Consider the following 24,558-nt stretch of genomic DNA (forward strand, 5'->3'; position numbering starts at 1 on the left):
CACCGCCCCCTGTTCACACTCAAGGCAGAGTCAATGAGAGAGATTGGCGACGCCACCCCCTGTGATGCACAGAAGCCAGGGCCAATCAGAGAGATTGAGGCACTGCCCCCCCCCCCCCGTCACGCACAGAAGCAGGGCTGATCAGAGAGATTGGGACGCCACACCCTGTCACACACAGAGCCGCAGAGCGATCAGGGGATTTGGACGCTGCACCCTGTCATGCTGATCTGGTGCCAGAGAGACCTCGCAGCTCCGCTGATCCCGATGCTGGGAGAGCATATTACCCTTTTACTATATAGAATAGAGGCCTGAGGAGCAGCTGGTTTGCCCTGAAGAGTGTCCTGGATCAGAGTGGGAGTCCCCACTGGAGTGCCTGGCCAGCCTGGATGAGGGGATGATGGCTGTTTGCAGCTGGTCACACACCCTTCAGGGTGGGGGTCCCCACTGGAGTGCCTGGCCAGTCTGAGTGAGAGGCTGAGAGCTGCTTTCAGGCTGGCGGTTTTGACTGCTTTCAGGCTGGCAGGAAGCTCCCAACCGCTCCTTTTTTTCTTTTTTTTTTCTTCTGGGCCAGCTTTAGCTCTGGCTCTAGCTCTGAGGCTTCCGCTGCTGGTTTGTTTGCCGTTCTATAATCGAAACAATGTATAACTTCAGCTCTGAGATCCCAGCCGGCTATATTTGTTAGAATGTTTCAAACTGCCAGCTCAGAGGCCGGCAAGTCAGGCGGGGAACGTTGGAGTCAGCAGTCACTGGAGCAAGGAAGCCTCATGTTCGCTTCCAACTGCCTGGCTGCCGGCCGCCATCTTGGCTGACAGTTAATTTGCATAAGGATACGCTGATTAGCCAATCGGAAGGGTAGCGGTCGTACGCCAATTACCATTTTTCTCTTTTATTAGTGTAGATTTTGTATTCCACCATATGTGGCGCATGTTCATTACAGGAAGATTTGTTAGTGTGAGTGCTCCTCCCTCTTCTCTCTCCTCTTACCCTCCCCCTAAAGGTTTCCAGCTCAGAATACAATCCTACTTTCCAGTTTAGAGTTTGGTCTTTGCCAGCCTAGTTTCTGGATCTTTTGTAATGTAGAATCAGAATGGGGGTGAGGGGGTACTGGAGAGAGAGAGAGAGAGAGAGAGAGAGAGAGAGCCTAAGGGGCTGGGAAAGGAAGGACTTGGGCTGAGAGGGTAAATTGATCTATATAATAAAGAGCTAGGAAGGGGAAGGGAGAAGGGAAAGAGACCCATTAGAAAGGAAAGGTAGGAGAATTTTATGAAGTACTAGCATTGCTGTGGGGCATTAAATGGATTCCCCAAGTAGAGGTTGAAATAACTTTTTTATTTTTGGATTCCAGGATCATAATTCTTTATTTGCAACTTCATGTAGCACTTTAACCATATAGAGACCCAGAACTTATTAGGGTTCCATACAGGAAAGTACAAAATATCATTATTTGAGAAACAAAAGAAAGCAGTCACGTATTTATCCTTTCTTTTTTTACAACTATGATTTAGTGTCTATTCTTTATAGACAAATTCTGGCTAATAAATGCAAATAGAATGGTAGAATTACAAAATCACCATTTGGTAACCTCTAATGAGATAATGGATTTAGATAAGGATCAGCAATCATTGGGGATTTCTAAAACCACTGGGTGAAAGATTGAGGGGAACTTTAAAATACCAATAATACTTGAACCCACCAATCAACTTTAACATAAAAAGAGAGACCACTTAAGAGAATTGAAAACATATGTTCACATAGAAACCTGTCAGTAATGTTCATAGCAGCAGTATTATTCATAATAACCAAAAATGAAAACAATCCAAATGTCCATCAACTGATGAATGGGTAAGCAAAATGTGGTATATCCATACAGTGGAATATTATTCAGCAAAAAAAAAAAAAAAGAAAGACATGATGCATGCTATAATATAGATGAACCTTAAAAACATTATGCTTACTGTAAGTGAATAGTCAGATACAAAAAGCTACATATTCTGTTATTCCACTTATATAAAATGCCCATAATAGGCAAATCCATATCTATAGAGACAGACAGTAGATTACTGATTGCCAGGTGCTGGGAGTAGGGATGGCATGGAGGGTGACTGTTAACAGGGAGGGGGTTTCCTTTGGGGATGATGGAAATGTTCTGAAATCAGTGGCTATAATTGTATAACATTGTACATATAGTCAAAACTATTGAATTATACACTTTAAAATGGAGAATTTTATGTTATATAAATTATACTGCAATTTAAAAAAATCATGTAGGAAATTAGAGATACAACTAAAAATTATGTGCCTCTCGATATGTTATAATAGCAAAAACATTGCATCACTTCAAAAGTAAACCTGAATCTGATCAAGGCCCTAGATGTAACACACAGTTAATAGGAAATTCATGGGGTAGAAGAACATATTACAGGGGAAAAGTGCAATCTGTCAAATTCTGGAAGTGGGGAATTCTTCAGAACAAATAACCTGGCTTTTTCAATTAGTAAGTAGCAAGAGGAACCGTTATGAGTGAAAGAAACTTAAAACCTATCAACCAAATGCAAAGTGTGGTCTCTTTTAGATCCTGATTCAATAAAAAGAACTTAAAAATAATTACAAAGATATATACTGAAGTATTTACAGATGAAATTATATAACATTTGGAATTTGCTTCAAAGCAATCCAGTGCGCAGTGGCAAGGAGGAACGAGTGTGGTATAGACCAGCGGTTGCCAATCGGTGGTTCGTGGACCACTGGTGGTCAGTGAGGTCCGAAAGGTTGGTGACCGCCTGTATAGACGAAACAAGACTGCTGTGAATTGACAGCTGTCAAACTGCTTGATAGATACAGAGAGGATTATTGCACTATTCCCTCCTACTTTTGTGACTGAAAATTTATACAACAAAAAAAATCATTATTCATGAAATCAGATCATATTTAGAAGTTATATCTTATTTGATAGAAAATGGGCTAAGATTGAATAATTGAGTTCAAGGCAATTCATACTTTATTGAAAGTTGAAATTAAAGAGCATGTATAAAACCTGAAGTGACCAGCCCAAATTATTTTATCATTACTACTATTATTGCAATAACTACATTGGAAGTGAATCAGGGCACCAGGACCCGCCCATAGAGGCAGGGAGCAGTGTGATAATTTAGAAGTGTGTATGGAACAGAGAACAACTTTCCAACACCTGGAAACATGCTCAAATTAAGTTGTCAGTCTTCCTTATAACATCTCTTGAGTCCTTGTTGCTTCTAAGAAAAGTAGAACCAGCAATGGCTGGGTAGTAATGATGGTTAGAGCATCGTCCCTATACACCAATGTTGTGGGTTTCATCCCTGGTCAGGGCATACACAGGAATCAATGAATGCATAAATAAGCGGAACAACAAATCTGTGTCTCTCTGTCTGTCTCTTCCTTCCTCTCTCTCTAAAATCAATTAAAAAAAGAAAAGTAGAACCTTCCAAATCTGGCCCCAACCTGCCTTTCCGGCAGCATTTCCTGCTCCTCCTCTCCTTACTTCCCGGCCACCCCACCCCACCTTTCATCCCTGAACATTGTTGCCTTTGCACTTGCTGTTTCCTCTGCCTGCAAATCCTCCCATGAACTCCCAATCTTCCTTCTACAACCTGTTTCTCTCTTTCCTCCTCTTGGACAGAATTAGTCATTCCCTGTTCCATATACACCTCTAAATCATCACACTGTAAGGTAATTATTTATTTCTAAATCTACCACCACCACCACCTCCCAATTCTCCACTCCACCCCACCCCACCTTTCATCCCTGAACATTGTTGCCTTTGCACTTGCTGTTTCCTCTGCCTGCAAATCCTCCCGTGAACTCCCAATCTTCCTTCTACAACCTGTTTCTCTCTTTCCTCCTCTTGGACAGAATTAGTCATTCTCTGTTCCATATACACCTCTAAATCATCACACTGTAAGGTAATTATTTATTTCTAAATCTACTACCACCACCACCTCCCAATTCTCCGCTGCCCCAGACTCTATCTAGTTTATCTTTACATGCTCAGGGCCTGATATAAAGTCAGTATTTGACACACAACTGAGCGACGGAAGGAGCAGCGTAGACTTTGGATGGTCCAGTGCTGGGTATGGTCCCAAGAAAGTTATCCAGATTTGGGCTCTTCCTTCCAAGAGCCCTCTCAACCCAGGCAAACAGTCCAATCCAAGAAAACCAACAAGACCACCTGGTTAACACCAACTCAGTAATAAGCAGAGAAAGAAATTTAGGAGAAAGGGCTTTGAGCCTTGTAGCGTGTGTGTGTGTGTGTGTGTGTGTGTGTGTGTGTGTGTGTGTGTAATGGGGATAGAGACATCATTCTGAGATAAGGGCAAGATCTCATGAATTCGCAAAGAAGTAGTTGAGGGAGCTTGATGATCTAATAAAATAACTACCCTTTCTGACTTAAAACACACACAAATGTACAGCCCCCAGATTTAGAAGCCAGCAGCAGCTCACTGGTTCTTCTATCCTGCCCCAACAGACCACCCACCTACGGGCAATACAAACAGCCAAATGTGTCCACTCAGCAAAGAACCTAGAGCCCCGAGTTCCTAGAAAATCTCTCCCTTCTTTACTTTTAGCACTTTTCTTTTATGCCTTACGGCTGAAGGGGCAGGTATCTGCAGGGGAGAGAATATTCCATCAGAGTCTTCATAAAGACCCCTACATCAACAACAACAACAAAAAAGAAAAAATAAAAGAAAAAAAATGACCCCTACATCACACAGATTCTGGAAAATAATTATTGAGACACCAGGAGCCTGTGTGCACAGAGGGTGGTCACAAGGCAGCAAGAGGGCAGCCAAGCACAAAGCCCTCGGAGGAAAATAAAACTGTCGGCTCCTTGATCTTGCACTTCTAGCCTCCAGCACCGTGAGAAATAAATTTCTGTTGTTTAAGTCACCTCCCTACCCCCCAAAAAGAGAAGAATTATTTGCTTGCCTAGCCTTATTTTTTTCTTTCATAAATAGAATAATTTTCTTCTGATAATAAAAGATACCTGCTTATTTGAAAATACAGTAAAGTATAAAATAGGAAATAAAAATTTCCCATAATCCCACCAGAAGTAACAACTATTAACATTTGATGTATATGTAAGCACCTTAGTATGTATTTTATAAAATTGGAGTCATGCCATATAGAAGGTTTTATATATTACTTTATCACTTAGTGTTATATTGTGGGCATTTTTTCAGGTCAATAATTATTTCAAAACATGATTTATAGTAATGGCTGCATAGTAGTCCATCATATAACAATTGATATCAGCCATGGGACATGCATGTTGTTGCCAACTTTTCTCCATTACAAATAATACTCTAATTAACAGCAGTCTTGGAAGAATTGCTAGGTCTGAGGGCATGAACTCTAATAAGGCTTTGGGTGCATGCTCTTGAATGGCCCACAGGAAAGCATGTGATGGGTTATTCTCCCTCCATCAGTGTATGAGTTTTGTGTGTCAAAGGTAAGCTGTAAAAATGGTGAGGTGTTTCTATGTTCAGAAAAAAGTAATGTTCTTCTTTTTCTTGAAAAGAATAAGCATTATTTTCCCCATTAAACTGATGGGGAACCTGAAGGCCATGGATTAATAACTCAAAGATTTGCTTTATGAATGAAGCCTGACAGTTGGGCCTGAGGAGACTGAAAAAAATCTTTCTGGATAGAGCCAAGATGGTCTGAGAAGAAAATTCTAAGGACCTTGGTAGTTTCATTAGTCCAAAATGAAATCTGGCTCTGAAGAGAATGAAAGATGATTCTGAGAAGATGATTTGGGGGAGTTAACACAAATCTGAGGGGGCAAAATTGGTTCTGAGGCTGCTGTAATGGGATCAGAAGCAGTGACTGAGAGAGAGAGAGAGAGAGAGAGAAACATCCATGTGAGAGACATTGATTGGTTGCCTCCTTGCCTCCCACATGTACCCTGACCGGGGCTGGGGATTGAACCTGCAACCGAGGTACTTGCCCTTGACTGGGAATCTAATTTGTGACCCTTTGGACCATGGGCCAATGCTCTAATCACTGAGTCAAACCGGCCAGGGCTCATTGGTAATTCTTTTTTTTTTTTTGAAATATATATTTATTTATTTCAGAAAGGGAAAGGGAGAGCGAGATAGAAACATCAATGATGAGAGAGAATCATTGATCAGCTGCCTCCTATACACCCCCTACTAAGGATAGAGCCCGAAACCCGGGCATGTGACTTGACAAGAATCGAACCTGGGACCCTTCAGTCTGCAGGCCAACACTCTATCCACTGAGCCAAACCGGCTAGGGCAGGTTGGTTCTTGTATGTGCCCTGACCAGGAATCAAATCCACAACCTTGGTGTATTGGGACAACACTCTAACCAGCTGAGCTACCTGGCCAGGGCGGACCTGAGAATTTAAATGGGTGGTTCTGAGAGGACAGTTGGAGTGGACCTTTGGTGTTGAGGTGACTGAAAACTAGTTCTGATTGGGTGGCAGGAGGAGAGTCACTGTCTCTGAGAAGCCAGTTTGAGGAAATTCAAAGTTGGTTCTAGAGAGATTCAAGGATGGTTGGCAAGCTATGGTGGTTTTTCTTTTCTTTCTCCCAGAACCCTTCTAAAGCCTCTGGACCAACTTGCCCACAGTAGGTGCTCTGTTAATTTGTTCAATAAATGAGGTGCAATTTGGTTCTCAGGAGTCTGGTCACTGGATTTGGAAAGGTTCTGGGATGAGAAGTTGGTTCTGAGGAGGAATTAGCTTCCACAGAGGCTGAAGTTGTCTCTGAGGAGGGCACCCATGGCTGGTTTTGTGGAAAAGCCACTTCTGTGTTTGTCTGGGAGCTGAGGATGCACTCTGGCCTCGTGGGCAGCCTGATGTACCTGGGCGATGGGGATGGGAGAAGACACTTCAGAATAAATTCATTTCTACCCATTTACCTCCCCGGATTTGTTTTCCTTTTTTAATTCTCGCCTGAGGATATTTTTTCCATTGATTTTCAGATGAAATGGAAGAGAGGAAGGAGGGGAGAGGGAGAAAGAGAGAAACACATCAATTGGTTGCCTCCTGCATGTACCCTAACCAACCAGAGCTGGGGATCGAACCTGCAACCCTTGCCTGGAGTCAAACCCACAACCATTCAGACCTCGGGCTGACGCTCTAACCACTGAGAAATCCAGCCAGGGTTCTCCTCAGATTTCTTTCTTTTTTTTAAAAAAAATATATTCTTATTGATTTCAGAGAGAAAGGGAAAGGGAGAGATAGAAATATCAATGATGAGAATTATTGATCAGCTGCTTCCTGCACGCCCCCTACTGGGGATCGAGCCCGCAACCCGGGCATGTGACCTTGACTGGAATCAAACCCAACACTCTATCCACTGAGCCAAACCAGCTAGGGCTCTCCCCCGATTTCTTAAATCCCCTTCCTCAAAATGAGTCCCGATGAGAATATTAGGAAGGCCTTCTCCCCACTACCCCAGGGCCTGCTCTTTGGCCTCCAGTTTGCAAATCAGCACCCTAATTTTAGAGGGCTGTGTCCTCCAAGCAGATCCACACAGCAAAATGCATCCATTTTAAGTGTACTATTCAATGACTTTTAGTAAATTTACAACGCTGTTCAAGCATCACAATCCTTTTCTAGAACATTTGCATCTTCCCCCAAGTAACAAGCTCATTCTCAGTCAAAACCTACTCTCACCCCAAGCCCCTGGCAACTACTAATCTACTCTCTGTCTCCATGGATTCGCCTTTTCTGGACATTTCATAGAAATGCAATCATACAATATGCACCTAACGTCTTTATCATAACATTTTTGAGGTTTACCCATGTTGTAGCGCACACCTGCATTTTGTTCCTTTTTATTCCTAAATGGTATTTGTTTGGGTGTACCACCTCTTGTTTATCCGTTCACCAGTAAAATAGACATTGCATTGTTTTCACTTTTTTACTATTGTGAATGCTGCTGCTATGAACATTCGCATCATATACTTATATGAATGCATTTTCATTTCTCTTGGGTGGATACCCAGGAGTGTGAATTGCTTGGTCACATGATCAGTGTATGTTTCATTTTATAAAAAATAGCTAAACCATTTTCCAAAGTGGTTGCTCCTTTTTACATGCCCACCAGCAACATATGAGAGTTCCAATTTTTCCACATCCTCACCAACGCTTGTTATTATCTGTCGGGAAAAGCTAATTATTAAGGATCATTTCCTAAAATAAGTGAAGCCACCCTCCCTCTGTCCCAGCCTTAACACATACCTGGGCAGGCAGCAAGGGCCAGTTCATCGGAGTTGGGAACACAGACCAAGACCAGTCCTCTGACTCAGGCTGCTCGCTGCTCCACAGTCCCGGGCTCCTGGGGCCCAAAGAGAAGAAAGAGAAGTTGTGATTACAACACTATTTCAGAACCCGGAGGTGGGTAGGATATAGGGTTTGTGACAACTGTCAGGTGAGTAGGGCCTGTGTTCCAGAAACACCACCCTCAGAAGATAGTCATAGAAGGCAAAGTGTACAGATAACTTCTTAGGACTGGTCTCCCCAGGGTAACTTCCCTCGTCATCTGATCTTCGCCCCTTCCTCCTTTTGAGGTAGGAGTGCCTCATCAATATGTAGCTACCCTCTCTCAGGTGCCTTTCTCTTTAGAAAAGTATCACCAAGGACTTACATACCTTTGCCAAGCTGAATAAATAATGACAGCATATCTTACTTAGTCCCAGACATCTCATTACAGGGAAGGAATAAACAAACGGGAAGGAGTTTGAAGTAGAGCAATAAAAATGATGAAGGGGCTGGTTCTGTTTATAGGAGGAAAGATTAAATGAAGCAAACCCTTAGGAGGCTGGGCCCTGACTGAGTGTGTGTGTGTCGGGGCGGGGGGGGGGGCGTGGAGATGGGTGATTATTGCTTTGAGTAAGAGCAAGGCGAGGAAATGGAGATGTGCTGGGATGAAAGAGCCGGAATGGGAGGCTCTGGAGTAAATGGGGACACATCACACAAAGACTTGTACTCAAGTGTGCACAGCAGCTCCAAAGGGAACCCACCCAATATGCATCCACAGGTGAAAGAATTAGCAAACTGTACGATAGCCATCCAGGGGAATACTACTCAGCAATAAAAAGGAGTGAACTATTTATTCACACAACATGGATGAATCAAAATGATGCTAAGTGAAAGAACCCAGACCGAAATGAATGTATACTGAATTACTCCATTTATATGAAACTGCCCAAAAGGCAAACTAATCTATACAGCAACAGGAAGCAGGTAAGTGGTTGCCTGGGGACAGGGGTGGAAGAAGGGGAGATTACCAAGTGACAGGAGGAAAGTGTTTGAGGTGGTGGATAGGTTCATTATCTTAATTGTGGTGATGGTTTCCCCTGTGCACCGATACATCAAGACTCCTAAATTGGACAGTTTATATGTACAGTTTACTGTATGTCAATTGTACTCCAACAAAGTTTTTAAAGTAATAATAATAAAACAACCTAAGCACCGAGGAGAATGGGCTTGTTGGAGAGAGCTCTCTGAAAGGGGAGACGAGATAGTTTTCACCTGGATCTGAGGAGCTGCACCAACTTGACCTAAGAAAACTTCTCAAGTCAGCTTTGCCTCAAAAAAGGCTCTCCTAGATTCTAGCAATAGGAAAAGGGAGATGGGAAGAAAAATCACAGAAGTGGAGGGCTAGATTTGCTATTTGAGTGCAAAAGTCTTATTAGCACCAAAAGGTTTATGGGTAAAATGTTGTAATTTTATTTGTTCAACACCTGATTCTTTTAGACTTGGCCTCATTTTCTCTAGGATACTGGGATCTCACTCTGCCCAATCTTTCCCTCTCAGATGGTCCTATGTCTGGCTGAACCAGGAAAAACAGCAGGGATGGGGAGAGAGGGTGATGCTGCAGGGATACCTCTGAGCCTATGGTACCCATTCCTGACTCCATTTCTGACTGGGGGTCGGGGAGCTCAGAGTGAGGGGAGATAGACAACCCTGCCTGACAACCAGGCTAAGCTCACTGTCCTGAGTGCTTAGAATCTTTGAAAATGAATGAGGCTGAACATTCCGGAAATTCAAGAGAAAAGAGTCTCTCTCAGGTCCTGGGAGGAAGGGTGAAGAGTCCTTAGGACCTGGTTCTTTCTTTTTCTTCAGAATCTAAACCCGTCCTTTGCTGGAGGAGTACCCCACCCTCTCGCCTCTATCACCTTTCTCCTCTCTATCCTTCTCCACATTCCTGAAGCCCTAGACAATGTCCCCAGGTATCTATCAGTTGCTCAACATTATCTGGGTCCCTCCCCTAACGTTAGCCTTTATGATGATAGCTTCTATCAGCACTGTCCTATGCCCTTGGTTTCAGATTTCCCTCACAGGAGCAGGAGTTAAAATGGACACTTTCCTTTTATTTTATACTATAGGACTATAAAATGGGGCAATTTTGGAGTCTTGGCCTATTTTAACCATGCCAAGGAATTTGAGTTTGGACTGTCAGAACCCAAAGATACCCTGCTGACAGGACTTACAAAAAGTAGCTAGCAGCCTTGGCAGAATTGCTCACCACGCCATCTGCATCAGAATCGCCTGGGGTGCTTGCTACAGAGGCTAGTTCCAGGACCCCATCCCAGACCTCAAGAATCAGATAATCTAGGAATCTGGTTCTGATGCACTGTAATAGCACAGGAGACCCTCTGCTTTAAAGGGACAGATTCTCTTTGCTCTTTCTCTCATACTTTATTCTTGCCGTGTTTTGTTTCTTGGGAGTATGTGGGAGAAATTCTTAAGAATCTGTAACAGGCATAGACTTGTGTTCCTGGGCTTAGAGTGAGATGGGGAGAGGTGGGTGGGGCTGGGAAGAGGTGCGCCAATGCAAATATTGTCCCATCACTACCTGGCAATTTTGCCTGGAGGCACACAAGGATATGCCCTTTGCTAGAGAATATGGCTTGGTTCCCCTGCTCCAGGCTGAGGAGTCTGGTATCATGGGAAAAGGCAGAGATCAACGGTGTTGTTCAGGAAGGCTGGAATGAAAGAAAAAGAATTGGGCCAATTCCAGGGGATTGCTGGAATTCCCCTGGGCCCAGGAGAAGGTGTCCATGGGTAACCTGGGAGAGACCCTCAGAGAGAAGAAGAGTGGAGGCAGGTGAGACTTTGACTTCATTCAAGGACTGAGAACAATACCAGGTAGGGAGGGAAATTATTCATTATCCTTAATTTGGGGGGGGTCAGAAATTGGGAGGGGGGACCCAAGGCTTGGGAATTCAAGGACACCAAATCTATTGCACCCATCTGACCAATAGATGGTGGTGTCTGATCAATTCACAGAAGATTTAGGATTGGAGGTAATACTTCCATTCAGTGATCCATCCATCACTTTCCCCGCCAAAAACTCAACCAACACCCTTCCTACCTCACACGCAAAGCAAGTCATTCGGGTTAACTCCTATTTATCCTTCCCAACTCAATTTTTCCACCTTTCCTAAGCCCCGGGGTGGGTTGGGTGTCCTTCTCTGTGCTCCCATAGAGGCCCATGATTGCCCATATTATATAACAAAACACCATGTTGTAATATTTGGCTAACCTTTCTGTTTCCCCAACTGACAATCTGCATGGTTGTTGGGGCCAGCTCAAGGCCTCTCAGAATATAAGATGCTCACGAGCCCACAAGGATTGCTATAGTCACAAATGTGGAACCTCATGGGCTGGGACCAGAGGAACCTAGCATCTCAGGCCTCCTACAAAACAGTACAGACTTGGTCTGGATGGGAACCTTCAACACCAGGCCAGCCTCCTGCCCACTCTGTCTCATGCCCCCGGAAGCTGCCAAGGATGGCAGCTCCAGCTGGCAAGTAATGAAATTTCTTCCTGGAAGGATTCTTGGCTTGAGAACTGGCCCTCGCCTCTTCTAAGTTTCCTCAACACCCTCAGGTTCCTGGGGACATGGGGGATGGGAGGGAGAGCCTGAGTCAGCTCCAGCGTTTACTATTTCCCAGAGCCCTGTGACCACCCCTTAACTCCTGCCAAGTGCATATGGGCAAGAATTCCCAAGGACATAGATTTTCCCAACCCTTGGGAGAGATGGGGGGCAGGGCTGGCTGAACATTTGGAGCCAGGAGAATAATTCTGCCTCTGACCACATGTGTTCCACCCTACCTCCGGCCTTCTTTAGCTTTAACTAACCAAGATAAAGCTGAAGCCCACCAGATTGAGAAGGAACAGGCCCAGAATCAACAAGACAAGACCCTGCCCTGCCGTGTGGTTCAGTGGTTGAGTATTGATCTATGAACCAGTTTGATTCCTAGTTAGGGCACATGCCCTAGTTGCTGGCTTATCCCCAGTAGGGGGGTGTATAGGAGGCAACCGATCAATGATTCTCTCTCATCATTGATGTTTCTCTCTCTCTCCCTCTGCCTTCCTCTGAAAACAATTAAAAAATAAATTTAAAAATATGTACTTAAGAGAAAAAACAAAGAGAAGACCCACACCTAGTCCTCATAAGGAATTCATTCCAGCCCTGGCCGATGTGGCTCAATTTGTTGGAGTATTGTCCTGTGCCCTAGGTCACGAGGTCGATTCCTGGTCAAGGCACATACCTAGGTTGTGGGTTTGGTCCTGTCAGGGCACATACGGGAGGCAACCAATCGCTGTATCTCTCTCATATTGACGTCTCTCTCTCTCTCCTTCTCTTTCTAAAATCAACTTTAAAAAAAAGAATTCACTCCAGTGACACACAGTGGGCACCATAACTCTGGTGGGAATATCCTCAAAACCGTCAACAGGGAGGATGACTGCAGAGCCCACCCCCAGCCCAGGAAAGATACGTGCAACCGTAGCTATTTTATTTTCCTTTTAATTTTTCTGAAGGATATACACCACATATCCCATGAGCAATAAAGCGCATTCAATGTGTTTATAAGCCAAACAGTCACTTTGTTTAAGCAAACACAAGTACATAGTAAAATAAAACCACAAAATAATGAACTGCATGTTCATAACATACAAAAATCGCCGCCTACTCAGTAGGTAACTACAACATTCCAACTCCTGAATATATTTATAAATTTACATTTTCAGTTAAAAAAATAGACTTTTGAGAGTTCAGATTTTTAGATTTTTTCCCCTTACATTCTGGAGAACCGAAGCTCAGCTCAGCCCTCTTCCTTATTTTGCTTCCAAAGCTTCCCCCGAATCATCACTCCCTGCCCCCCTTAAGGCTAGAGGTGAGCACGTCCCTTAAACTGGCACATGTCAAGCTGTCAGCAAGGCGCATCACACAAAAGGCACCAAGACGTGAAACTTTTTAAACCAAAAGGACGAAGAAAACCACTTTCAAAAAAAAAGAAGAAAAACCAAACCATATTTTGCCACATGTGAGAGTACGGTCGGGCAATATTTACAAAAGGTTAACGGAACATCACTCTGACACATGCTCTGATTAATACCAAGGACTGCTGTTTCAAAAAAAGCTTCGAACTTAATCATCACAGCATCATCACAAAATAAAGGATCACCATTGGTTTGCTTGGCTTTTCTTTTTTTTTCCCCCCCAAAGTGAGGCCCTAACTCCAAATAATACAATAGAATATGCAAATTATCTTCACATCAAGAGTACCCCAAGGAAAACAAAATCCATAGCAGACACTGTACAAGGGTACAGGGCTGGGCTCTGAGGGGCCCAAACCCCATTTTGCCAACTTGATTTTCTAGCATTGAAGGGACAAGGGGTCAGGCATATGGTGGAGATGATACTGAAATGATATATCCAAAATCCATGCAAATCAAGTTCTTGGATGGAGGTGAAGAACTTGGACATGGCTGTTTCAGGCAGCTGAAGTCAAAGGGAGTAGATGAGCAAAGGGGAGAGGGCAGAAAGGATTGTTGGCCAACAGAATTTCCACGCTGACCCCGGGGGTCAAGTAGAGGGGGAGGATTGGCTCTGAGAACCTCCATCTGACCTAAGAGGAAACCCTCGTATGGCCAGCTCCTCCTCCTCCTCCCGTCCTTTAAATCTCTTGTGTCTCTTTTCCTCCCTTTTCCCTTTTTTCCTCTTCTCCTTTAGCAAATTTCAATTGTCCTGGGAGAAAAGGTTGTTGTCATGTCCGAAAGCCCTGTGGAGGCGCTGAAGGAGTTGGTGACAGCTGAGGAAGGGAAGCTGCTGACTTGGGCCGGGAAAGCAGGGGGGACGGAGGAGTATGTGGTGGCCACCGAGGGCGAGGGGAAACCACTGTGCACAGGGGAAGGGTAGGTCGAAGAGCCAGGAGAGGAGTAGGAGGTGGGCACAGGTGATGGGTATGAGGTGGTGGCTGGGGATGGATAAGAGGTAGTGACCGGGGAGGTGTAGGAGGTAGCCACCGGTGATGAGTAGGACGAGAGGGAGGGGGTGGTAGAGGAGGCCACACCTTTGTCTGCTTTTTTGTCCTTCTGCCGCAAGTGGATCTTGGTATGCCTCTTGCGTTCATCGCTCCTAGCAAACTTTCTCCCACAGATGTCACAGGCAAAGGGCTTCTCGCCTGTGTGGGTGCGGATGTGTGTGGTGAGGTGGTCACTGCGGCTGAAGTTGCGCATGCAGATGCGACACTGGAAGGGCTTCTGGCCAGTGTGGATGCGAATGTGGCGGGTGAGCTCATCCGAACGAGAGAAGCGGCGGTCACAGGACTCCACTGGACAGGCATAGGGGCGTTCGTGGGGGGGTGTCTTGCTGGGTCGGTTGGGGTACTTGCGCATGCGGCTGGGTTTGATGAGCTGGGACTGGTAAGTGGTGTTGAGGGCCTTTAGGTCCTGAGAGCCCGACTGTGTGGCAAAGGCCTTGATGGTAGAGAGGGGAGTGAGCGAAGGCTGCTGAGTACGGCTCTCCAGGCCCTGGAAGGGCTTCTGGTCTGGGGTGCCCAGGCCCAGGTCCCCCTGCTGCTGTGGAAACAGATAGTCTGGAATCATAGGGACCTGGAAGCTACCCTTGGCAGCAGGGTAGGCGGGAGGCGGGTACTGGAGCGCGGTGCCCGCTGAGCCTGGAAAGGCCTGGCTCTGTGGCTCAGGGAAGATGTCAGTGTTAGGTGTGGGGAAGGTGGGTGCCGCTGAGTAAATGGGGCTGCTGTCATTGGACGGCACCGCGCAGCTCAGGGGTGGGCTCTGGGAAGCCGAGGAGGAGGAAGAGGCTGCTGGAGATGGTGCTGAGGATGAGGTGGCCGGTGGGTTGGTCATGCTCACGAGGCCACTAACCAGGCTGAAGAGGGGCTCAGGCCACAAGGTGCTGCCACTGTTGGGTGCAGGCTCCAGAGAGAAGCGGCCAGTGTAGGTGATGGGAGGCAGCCGGGTGGTTTGGCTGGAATAACTTGTCTCCACCAGAACCTTCTCGTTATTCAGAGAAATGTCAGGAAACGACTCTGGCAGGAGAAAGAGAGGGAGGAGGCTCGGTTACTGGAGAGCAATCACTGGAGGACGAGGAGGAGCGGGGCTGTCAGGCAAGAGGTCGGGCCGGCTACCATTGACGGCCGAGCTGGTTAATAATTGATAGCAGCAGACTGCAATGTTCCTGGACCCGCTCCAGCGGCAGAACCCAATTCAACAACAGCTGACGCAAATACGGAGAATCCCCCTCCACTGCAGCTCCCAGCGCTCCGCAGCAGCGGCGGCGCGGCCCAGGGATTCCCGCCAGCACCCGCTCAGCCACCGCCAGTGCGCATCCCCTTCCCCGGGGAGCCGGGACATCCCTGGCCTCGGATCACAGCCCTTCCCTGGGGACGGGCGGCAGGCAAGGCAAGCTTTTCGGGAGGGGGAGAGGGCCTCGGCGTCCTGCTTATCAAAACAAGCCCTCCCCCACCGTCACCCACCCACGCAGCCCGAGAGCTCTCCATCCAAAACAAAAGCTCGCTCCTCCGCGCACCGCTGGGGATGAGGAGGGTGGGGGTGGGGGATGTCCCCAGGCATCCCTCTAACACCTGACTCTGGGACGCAAGGAATAGAAGGGAAACCCCACTTGCATCCCTGAGGTCCTGCAAAGGCTGCGGGGAAGGACGGGACGCGGGGATGGTGGCGAAGGGGCGAATCCTCAGCGTAGGCCACCGCTTACCTGAGGTCAGGTGCTCGTAGGGCTGCTCGCCCGCCTCTCCTTGAGGGTTGAAAGCGCTGCCGCTGCTGCTGTTGCTGCTGCCCCCTCCACTTCCACCGCCCCCGCTGCTGCTGCTGCTGTTGCCGCTGCCCTCGGGCGCCCCGGCGGCACCGAGGAACTGGGGAGCCCCGTTGCTCAGCATCATCATCTCCTCCAGCTTTGGGTAGTTGTCCATGGTGGGCGAGTGAGGGAAGGAGCCGAACGGGTCAGAGATCTGCAGCGGGGACATCAGCTGCATCTCGGCCTTGGCTGCGGCCATCCCAGACGGGCGGGCTGGAGAGCGGTGGTTGGGGCGGAGGGGGGCAGCCCGGGGCTGGAGATGCGGGGGACACACGCTCGGGAACCTGGCCGGGTCACATGCGGGGCTCGGGGCACACTGGGGAGAGCGCAGGTGGGGTCCCCAGGCTGGCCCTCGCCCCCGGCCGGTGTGGGCGCAGCGTGGCTGCCGAGGCCGGGCCGCGGCCGGTGCTGGGCGGCGGAAGCTGGCGGCGGCGGTAGCTGGCGGCGGCGGCGGCTCCCCAAGTTCTGCGCGCTGGGATCTCTCGCGACTCCCCGGATCCGCCTCTATTTGAAGGGTCTGGAAGCGCACGGGCCCGCCTCCGTCGTGACGTACATGGCCATATAAGGGAAGCAGGAAGCCCTAATATGGAAAGGCGGCCGGGAGGACCCGGAGTGACGTGAAGCCCCCGGTCCCAGACCGGCGGGCACTGCCATCCCGCACCCCGGAGCCCTACGCCGCCTCCCGCAGCCCCGGAGCCCAAACCTCGCGGAAGCCGAAGGCCGAAGCCGCAGCTGGGCGCTCCCGGATCCCAGCTGCCCCGGGATCCCGACGTTGCCCCCGCCCCTTCCCTCCGCCTCCCCCGCCCCTTCCCTCCGCCTTCTCCCCGCCCCCTCGGAGCCGGAAGCGGCCGGGCCATATCGAGCCGCTCCAAATAAGGCGCTGACCAAATAAGGGCTGTTCCGGCGGGGATCCTTCCTGCTCCTTATATGGCGTTTCCGGGCCTCCGCCGGCTGCGCCCGGGCTCCCCCTCCTCCCTGGTGACCAGCCGGGAGCCCGGACGCGTGCGAGAGCGGGGGACGCCCGGGCGCGGAGGCCTCGGCTCCGGAGGCTCCCCGGCGGGACTGGGCTGGGGAAGCCCGGGCCGGGGCGGGGGCGAGGGCGAGCCGGGCCGGCGTTCTGTCGCCGCCACCCAGTGCCCGCCCGCCCACCTCGGGGACCGTGGGAGCGGGGCGAAGGGGAGGAGCGGCTCGGACCGCCGGGTCGGAGGCCTCCCAGGAGGGGCGGAGCCTTGACCCCGGCCTCGACCTGCGGCGCGGGGCCTTTCCAGGTCGTCACCCGGGAGCCGAGGCTGGGAGAGAAGAGCTAGATGGTTCCTGGGTTTTTATGCGTTGCATTGGGCGCCCGCTTCTCCGACATTTCCCACTGGGATATTGGAGCTTGGGGATCCCTCTTGGCCACCCAGAACCGAAAGGCTATTCCCTGGTCTCCTCCGGGAAAGGGACCACCTTTGGGCGACCGGATGAGGGAATCTGATTGCCCCCGGGGAGACCCGAGTCCTTTTCCCACCAGGAGCCGGTGATCCTTGCGGTGGTGGGAGACCTGCCCATCTTTGTCCAGAATAGGTGGAGGCGGGGTGGACAGTGCGGGATCTGGAAAGGGGGCTTCCCTGCGGGCAGTGTGGGGACCCCGGGCTAGTAGCAGAGAGGACCTGCCCAGCGGTGCGGTGCTGCCCCCTGGAGGCCCCTCTCCAGCTCGTTCCCCGGCCCCTGCCCAGTGGGCTCTTCCGCCGTCTTGCTCCCCCTCCCGCTCCGGTGCCGGGCGCCGGGCCAGGCGGGGGAGCCGGAGACGCAGTGAGCGCGGACTGAGCAGGCGCCGCAGCCCGGGCTCTCCCCGCAGTCCCCGGGGAGCCGCCACCGCCGAGCGGCCGGACTCCGGGCGGGAGGACACTCGCGTCCCTGAGATGGAGAGTGTGGGGGCGGGAACCGTGACCGCAGGCCTCCCGGGAGGCGGACGCAAACAGGGAAGCCCTTCCCCGGCCGGTCTGCCGCAGTTAAATGCGCACCCCAAAGACAACAGGGATTCCGGGGGCGGAAGACCAGCTCTAGCTCTGAATCCAGGGGAAGTGTTGTTTTTCTGAATTTAAACAGAAAGCAGCCTGGCCGGCGTGGCTCGGTGGTTGAGCGTGGACCTATGAACCAGGAGGTCAGGTTGGATTCCGGTCAGGCCACATGCCTGGGTTGCAGGCTCGATCCCCAGTGCAGGGGACAGCCGATCAATGATTCTCTTTCATCATTGATGTTTCTCCTCCCTTCTCTCCGAAATCAATAAAAATACATTTGAAAAATAAAAACGAAGCAGATGTGTATGTGGAAGGAGGGTGCTGATGACACCTGGAGGGAAGAGGGCAGGTCAAGGTCTCTAGGAACCCAAAGTCGGGGTCAAGGTATTTGAATGGGGGGGGGGGGAGTAGGGGTGAGGTTGTGACTCTCTTGGGCTTCATCCCTCTGTAACCACCCCATCACCACCACCACCACCACACATATTTAAAATATATATACATATTTAATTGGTTTCAGAGAGGAAGGGAGAGGGAGAGAGAGAGAAACATCAATGATGAGAGAATCACTGATGGCTGCCTCCTGCACGCCCCCTACTAGGGATCGAGCCCACAACCTGCGCATGTGCCTTGACTGGAATCGAACCCAGGACCTTTCAGCCTGCAGGCCTATGTTCTATCTACACTTGGAGTGCGGGTGAATTTCCCGCCAAAATATAAGATGGCTCTGTCTTTTGGTTTTGTTCCATCCACCAAAAGGGTGGATTACAAACAAATATTTGGTAATACGCAGTTACAATCGGCCCGAGTTTACACGTTTCCCGCACTCCACCGCAAATCTATATGAACCGAGTTAAAGACGGCTCCCGCGGAGTACGCGCAATTCACGCGAGCCGACTTAACTCGTTTCCCCCACTCCAAGTGTCTACTGAGCCAAACCAGCTAGGGCTATAAAAATCTTCTTAAGGAACCCTGCAGTGAACCAGGATTCCCTTGTTTCTCTGCTCTAGTCTGAGCTTCCCATCCCAAGTGCCTAGGGCTGGGTAGGGGACCCACTCCCACCACCTATCCATAGAGTTGTCCGTTAAGGGGCAGGAGTGGTGAGCCTGTCTGAGGCCTCCTGCAGGGTAGGAAGGCCCAGCCAAGCAGGGTCATATGGTTCTGTGTCTGAATGCCTATTTTGCCACTCCCTGGCGAGGTACCTTCCCCAGGCTTTTTGTATCTCGCTTTCTTCAACTGTAAAATAGGGCTAATGTTAATTATATCTACATAAAGGATTGTCGTGAAGACTGAAACTTACATGGACTGCCATCTGCAAAGTCCCAAAGCACAGTGCCTGCCTTTCAGTTGGCATTTAATAAACAGTGGCTATTGTTCTCAGGGGCTTTTGGCCCACAGGGTCACCGACAGTCCGCCCACCCACCCTCGGACTCTGAGCAAGCCCCAGTGACCCTTTTCTGACCAGTGGTACAGCGAGGGAGAAACATTTCAATTCTAACACAGGGGACATTGTCCTGCGCAGCTAATCCGAATCCTTCTTGCTGCAGTAGAACATCATTTCCTAGAGCAGAATTTTGAACTGTGACTGTGCACAAGACTCACCCCTGGAGCTCTGAAAAAGAAAGGTTTTACCCTAAGCCTCGACCAACTGAGTCATAATCTTCCTGAGCTTGTGAGTGCCAGCGCTGAGCAGGCGCCTCGTCCTAGTATCCCTGCTCTGTCCCTGGAGAGCTGCCCAGACCCCACAAGCACATCCTCCTTCTCAGGCAGGGCAAGCCGGTTCCCCTGTGACTCTAATGTGCAAGCTGACCTAAGGAATCTTAAGGTCCTCGCTGAAGCTGAGCTCTGGAAATCCTTATGGTACACACCTTTTGTTTTGTGTACCCAACATCAATTCCCCTTTCTTTTCCTAACTACTCCCCAGCCAGCGAGTTTCTTTGGGGAACCACCCCAATCCCTGTGGTTGGGGGAAGATAACCCCATCCCACATCTCGAAGTGGGTATGTCACCCACGCCTGGCCATCCATCTAGGGATGCTCCAGTCTGGGCGCATTCCTTCTTCCTAGTCATGAAGATCGAATCTGGACCGGCACATGACTCAAACCAGGCCAATGAGAATCACTCTGGGACTCAAAAAAGGAATTCTCTTCCCGGGAAGGTACTCAGCCAATGGAATGTGAGCCTGGAGGCCATCTTGCCATCAGGACTGGAGAGCCTACCTGAGAAAATATCCACCTACAGAGAGTAAGTCTCTGGATAAAGTCTGGGAGTTCTAGTTATGCAGACTAAATTCCTCTTTTATTTAATAAAATAAAACAGGCGCATTTCAATTTCTGTTTCTCACAACCCAGGAGGTTCTGATTAATACACCCATTATCCACAACAAAAATCTTTTCTGAGGACTGACTGTGGGCAGGACTTGGGCTAAGGCCTACGGCATAGTAGGCCCTTGTCTCTAAGGAACTTACAGTTGGGTAGAAGTTTGGGTTCTATGCTACACAAGAATTAAGAATAGGTGCCCTACCCGGTGTGCTCAGTGGATAGAGCGACAGCCCACGCACCAAAGGGTCTCGGGTTCGATTCCTGGTCAAGGGAACGTACATACCTGGTTTGCAGGTTCAGTATCTGGCCTGGTTGGGAGGCGTGCCAGAGACAACCAACCGATGTGTCTCTTTCACATTGATGTTTCTCTCTCTCTCTCTCTTCCTCCCTTCCACTCTCTCTAAAAATAAATGGAAAAAATATCCATGGGTAAAGACTAACAAAACAAACAAACAAAAAATTAATTAAGAATAGGAAGCAAGTCCTGGCTGACTAGCACAGTTGGTTACAGAGTTATCCTGATACACCAAGGTTTTGGATTTGATCTCCAGTCAGGGCACATACAAGAATCAATTAATGAGGGGGAAAAAAAGAATCAATTAATGAATGCATAAATAAGTGGAACAACAAATTGATCTCTCAAATCAATCAATCAATCAATCAGTCAATCAAAAAGTAGAAAGCCGCCTCATTATCAACCAAAAGTCAGTTACACCAAAGGACATAAGGGACAAAGGGAAGAAAAGGTTTCAGGGGACAGAATAGGACAGGGATGACGAAGAGATTTTGAAGGAGAAAGAACATGAGAAGGACCAAACTTTGTGGTTAGGAAGAGAAGCAGTTTCAGGTCAGGGTTGGGGGTGGGGTGGCCAGGAGAGTCCATATGTTGCCTGTCTAGGAAAAATGGGCTGAAGCAGAGAGGGTTCCTATTGGGAAGTAGTAGGAGGTAAGGCTGAATAAAACATTTATTAAAAAAAAAAGTTTATTGGCCACTGCTTGTATTAGATGCAGTGCTAAGTCTTGGAGATTCCACAGTGGGGAAGGCAGATGTAGGTTTGCCCTTCTGGAAACTATGATTCAGTGGGATAGGTGGAATGAAACAGCTACATAGATATAAAGGATAATTTCGGATGATGATAAGTGCAACATACCAGAGAGGTGAGGGACGTCATCTCAGAGGAGGTGACATTTACATAGACATAAAGGATGAGAGGAAACCAGCTCTGCACAGAGGAGTGTGATGGGGAGAGCATTCCAGGCAATGAGGAGAGCTGTGTGAAGGCCTTGGAGGGAGGGAGGTCTGGCCATGATCAGTCTGGAGCTTCAGGCTAAGGTTCAGGCAGCGAGAATGTTTGGGTTCAGCTGTACCCCTCCACTCTCGTCTCCTCTGTTCTGTCCTCTACAGCTCAAACCCAGGAGAAACACAGCCTTCTCCACCTGCCCCGTCTCCATGGTGTACGCTCCTAACAGGCAGCTTCTTCCCAGGGACTGTGAGAGGAGCTGCTCCAAGCTCCTCCGTGCAGCCCAGACCGAAGTCCTGTCTGTGCTGGGACAGCCAGTGAGAGGGAGGCCGAGAGCCTGTGTCCTGGGCAGGGTTATGCTGCTGGTCTGCCTTCTCAGCAGCAGGGCTGGCTTGGGGCCTCTGAGTTATCCCCACACTCCTCTGATCTGTCTTTTGGCCAGTGGCACACTTCTGTTTGCTGTGACTCGAGGGACAGAAACGGGAGGAGACAGGGTAAAAAGAATTGTCCCCTTCCAAGGAGCCAGATCTCAGCGTGGGCTTATGAGCACCCAACTTGTGACCAACAACTGGCCTGGGGCCTAAAGGCAACCAGATCGGAGGTAAGGAAGGTTCTGAGCCACCCCTGCACCCTGGTCTGTGTACCCCTAGGGCCTCAAGACGTGTTTAGGGATGAGTCTGGGGCTCTCAGACCTTGGCCACCAGGTGACTGGTGCCAGGAGCCCTGGGAAGGTGAGAGGCCCTCAAAGGATCTGCAGGTCTGAGCTGCTGTCTGGGCTCAGACTTTCCTTGCAAACAGGAGGAGGAGGAGGCAGAGGTGAGAGAAGAACTGAGCTTGTCCATGGCAGCAGGGGCTCCAGGAGAAAGCCAGAGGGAACCATCGTGTCTCAGACACCCAACCCAGAGCGGAGCAGGCTGCAGCTTTCAGAGAAAAACAGGCCCCTTTTTCCATTGCCGCTTCCTTCTCCCCAACCCGGGCTACGTCAGCACCCACATGTGCTGCTAAGACTGTGGTTTGCCACAGCTGTGGCCAGCCCTGGGACTCAGGAAGTGACTCTCTTTTTGGTTCTGTCTAGGGTGCCTGTCACACTTTCCGATGGCTGATGGGCTCTGACGGAAACATGGAGGGCTTGGTCTTCACTGGGTGGGGGGGCAGCTCTGCTCCCACCCCAGGGAGGGTCTTGAGGGGTGAGAAGAAGCCTGAAGAGACCAGGTAGGTGCACTGAGAAGGTGGGGAGAAATAGAGACACAGAGAAAGTGTGAAGCCATCTCATCTACTCTAATAACAGATGGAGAACGGGTGCCAGAGGGGAGCCTGAGTCTGAGCATAGCTGGAGAAGGCAAGTTCTGAGAAGGACCCATGCAGAGGAATGCAGAGGGAGTCTCCTGGGCTCTGAGGAGGGTGCCCGGCACCACCAGATGGGGCCCAGAGGCTGTAGGGAAGAGACCGTGGAGGACTGGGCCCAGGGCAGGGTCTGCCTGAGAGAGGTGGGGTCTGGGCTGCTGTCCTCAGAGTCTGTCTGAGGGGTCATGTGCCAGACAGAGTTAGGTTGGGCCTGAAATGGAAGACATGGGACATAATGACTTGGGGAGGTGGCACAGAGGGTCTGTTCAGGGAAAAGGGAGTGGGTGGAGGTAGGTGAACACTTAGGTAAGGCTCGCTGCGTCCTCTCTGTCCCAGAATTCCCTGCAGATGCAGAAAACAACTACTGTCCTTGGCCATTAGTCCCTCTGCCCTGTGCTGGGTGGCCTCTCTCCCAGGCCAGGGCTGGCAGGACCCTGGGCTTAGAGGACAATCCAGTCTGCGGTGAGTTCTCTGCTCCCCCCACCCCCAGCTGAGTGTGTAGCAAAGCTGACTGCAGAAATCTCTGGAAGCTCGTTGGGCAGGCAGAGGGAGGGGCGTGTTACATAAGAACCCACTGATGTGCAGGAAGTCTAGAGCAGCCTTTAGATTAGAGAGGCAGTGTTCCCACCCAGCCCAGAAAGGCAGGAATAGCAACGACGGTTATTTCTGGCCCCTCACCACTGCCCAGAGCCGGGCTGCTCAGCTCATGGCAGGGGAGCTTGGACGCTGCAGGCCTGGTACGAGGGGGCAGGCAGCCCCTGGGGTTACCCGACTCTGGCACTGCCCTCACCCCCACCCCCAACTCCAAACAGCAGAATGCAGCAGCGAGGGGTGGTGCTTGTTTCCTCCGGTTTTCCTTGATCTCTAGGTGCACGCTCTAACACAGCCGCACCCGACACTCTTACCGTGTGATCGTCTCTGTGCTAAACCCTCGACAGGCATTTGTCCTCACAATGCATTCTCGCCCCCATTTCATTGATGAGGAAACACATTCAGAGAAGGCAGGTGACTTGCTCAAGGTCAGAGAGCCAGGCAAAGGTGGAGCCAGGATTCTCGTCCAGACAGTCTGACTCCAGGACCCTCGAGCTGAACCTCACTCATACCAAGATCTCTGGGGTCCCAGAATGAGTCAGACAGAGCTTTCCCCCCACAGGGGCTCTTGAGTCAAATGGAATAGGTGAGACAGACATGTGAACAGATCATTTCAATTCATTCATCCAGCAACTATTTATCAGACATTTACTCTGCTCTAGGCATTAAAGATAGTACGGAGGGTACTCCTTTTGCAGTTCACAGCCTAGCGAGGGAGACAGACTAGTAAACAAGCAAGTACTAGAGTGTGATCCCTGCTCTCACAGGGGAAGCTCAGTGGCCGTGGGAGCCCCTAACCCGGTCCCCAACCACTGAAGAGGTTCCCAGGCAGCCAGAAAGCCGCTTGCTAATAATGGCAGGAGCCTGGGTCGGGGAGGACTGGTGGTGAGACCAGCCAGGAAACCATGCCCATGCAATCGT

At 49.7% G+C, this 24,558-nt stretch overlaps 1 protein-coding gene and 2 long non-coding RNA genes across 4 annotated transcripts in view; all 3 read right to left on the minus strand.

Annotated features, from left to right (window-relative positions):
- Positions 1–8,316, minus strand: part of LOC106696761 — a 24,670-nt gene extending 16,354 nt beyond the window's left edge. The window contains exon 1 of the long non-coding RNA XR_001347719.2: positions 8,249–8,316. This is a non-coding gene — a long non-coding RNA (uncharacterized LOC106696761). The remainder of the gene's footprint in view (positions 1–8,248) is intronic.
- Positions 1,340–5,547, minus strand: LOC111825482. 2 transcript variants are annotated; one of them, XR_002828662.1, is made up of 2 exons: positions 3,772–5,547; positions 1,340–3,538 (listed from the first exon to the last, which is right to left on the minus strand). It is a non-coding gene; the product is annotated as an uncharacterized LOC111825482 (long non-coding RNA). The 2 variants fall into 2 exon arrangements; XR_002828661.1 differs by having other exon boundaries at positions 3,767–5,547.
- A 4,493-nt stretch (positions 8,317–12,809) lies between the features above and the next one.
- Positions 12,810–16,616, minus strand: EGR1 (early growth response 1). Its single transcript, XM_006086530.3, has 2 exons — positions 16,044–16,616; positions 12,810–15,357 (listed from the first exon to the last, which is right to left on the minus strand). Exons 1-2 carry the CDS (start codon positions 16,339–16,341, stop codon positions 14,033–14,035), a joined length of 1,623 nt encoding a protein of 540 aa, XP_006086592.1. The 5' UTR covers positions 16,342–16,616; the 3' UTR covers positions 12,810–14,032.
- Between the last annotated feature and the right edge of the window lie 7,942 nt (positions 16,617–24,558).

The sequence above is a fragment of the Myotis lucifugus genome, unplaced genomic scaffold (assembly GCF_000147115.1).
Source record: "Myotis lucifugus unplaced genomic scaffold, Myoluc2.0 scaffold_28, whole genome shotgun sequence".
NCBI classification, from domain to species: Eukaryota; Metazoa; Chordata; class Mammalia; order Chiroptera; family Vespertilionidae; genus Myotis; species Myotis lucifugus.

Bases quoted from the DNA above. Each gene is read 5' to 3' on its own strand.
- EGR1 (XM_006086530.3), bottom strand. From the start codon at position 16,341: ATGGCCGCAGCCAAGGCCGAGATGCAGCTGATGTCCCCGCTGCAGATC. The intron at 15,358-16,043 runs GTAAGCGGTGGC...TTCTCCTGCCAG, and splicing joins CTACGAGCACCTGACCTCAG to AGTCGTTTCCTGACATTTCT.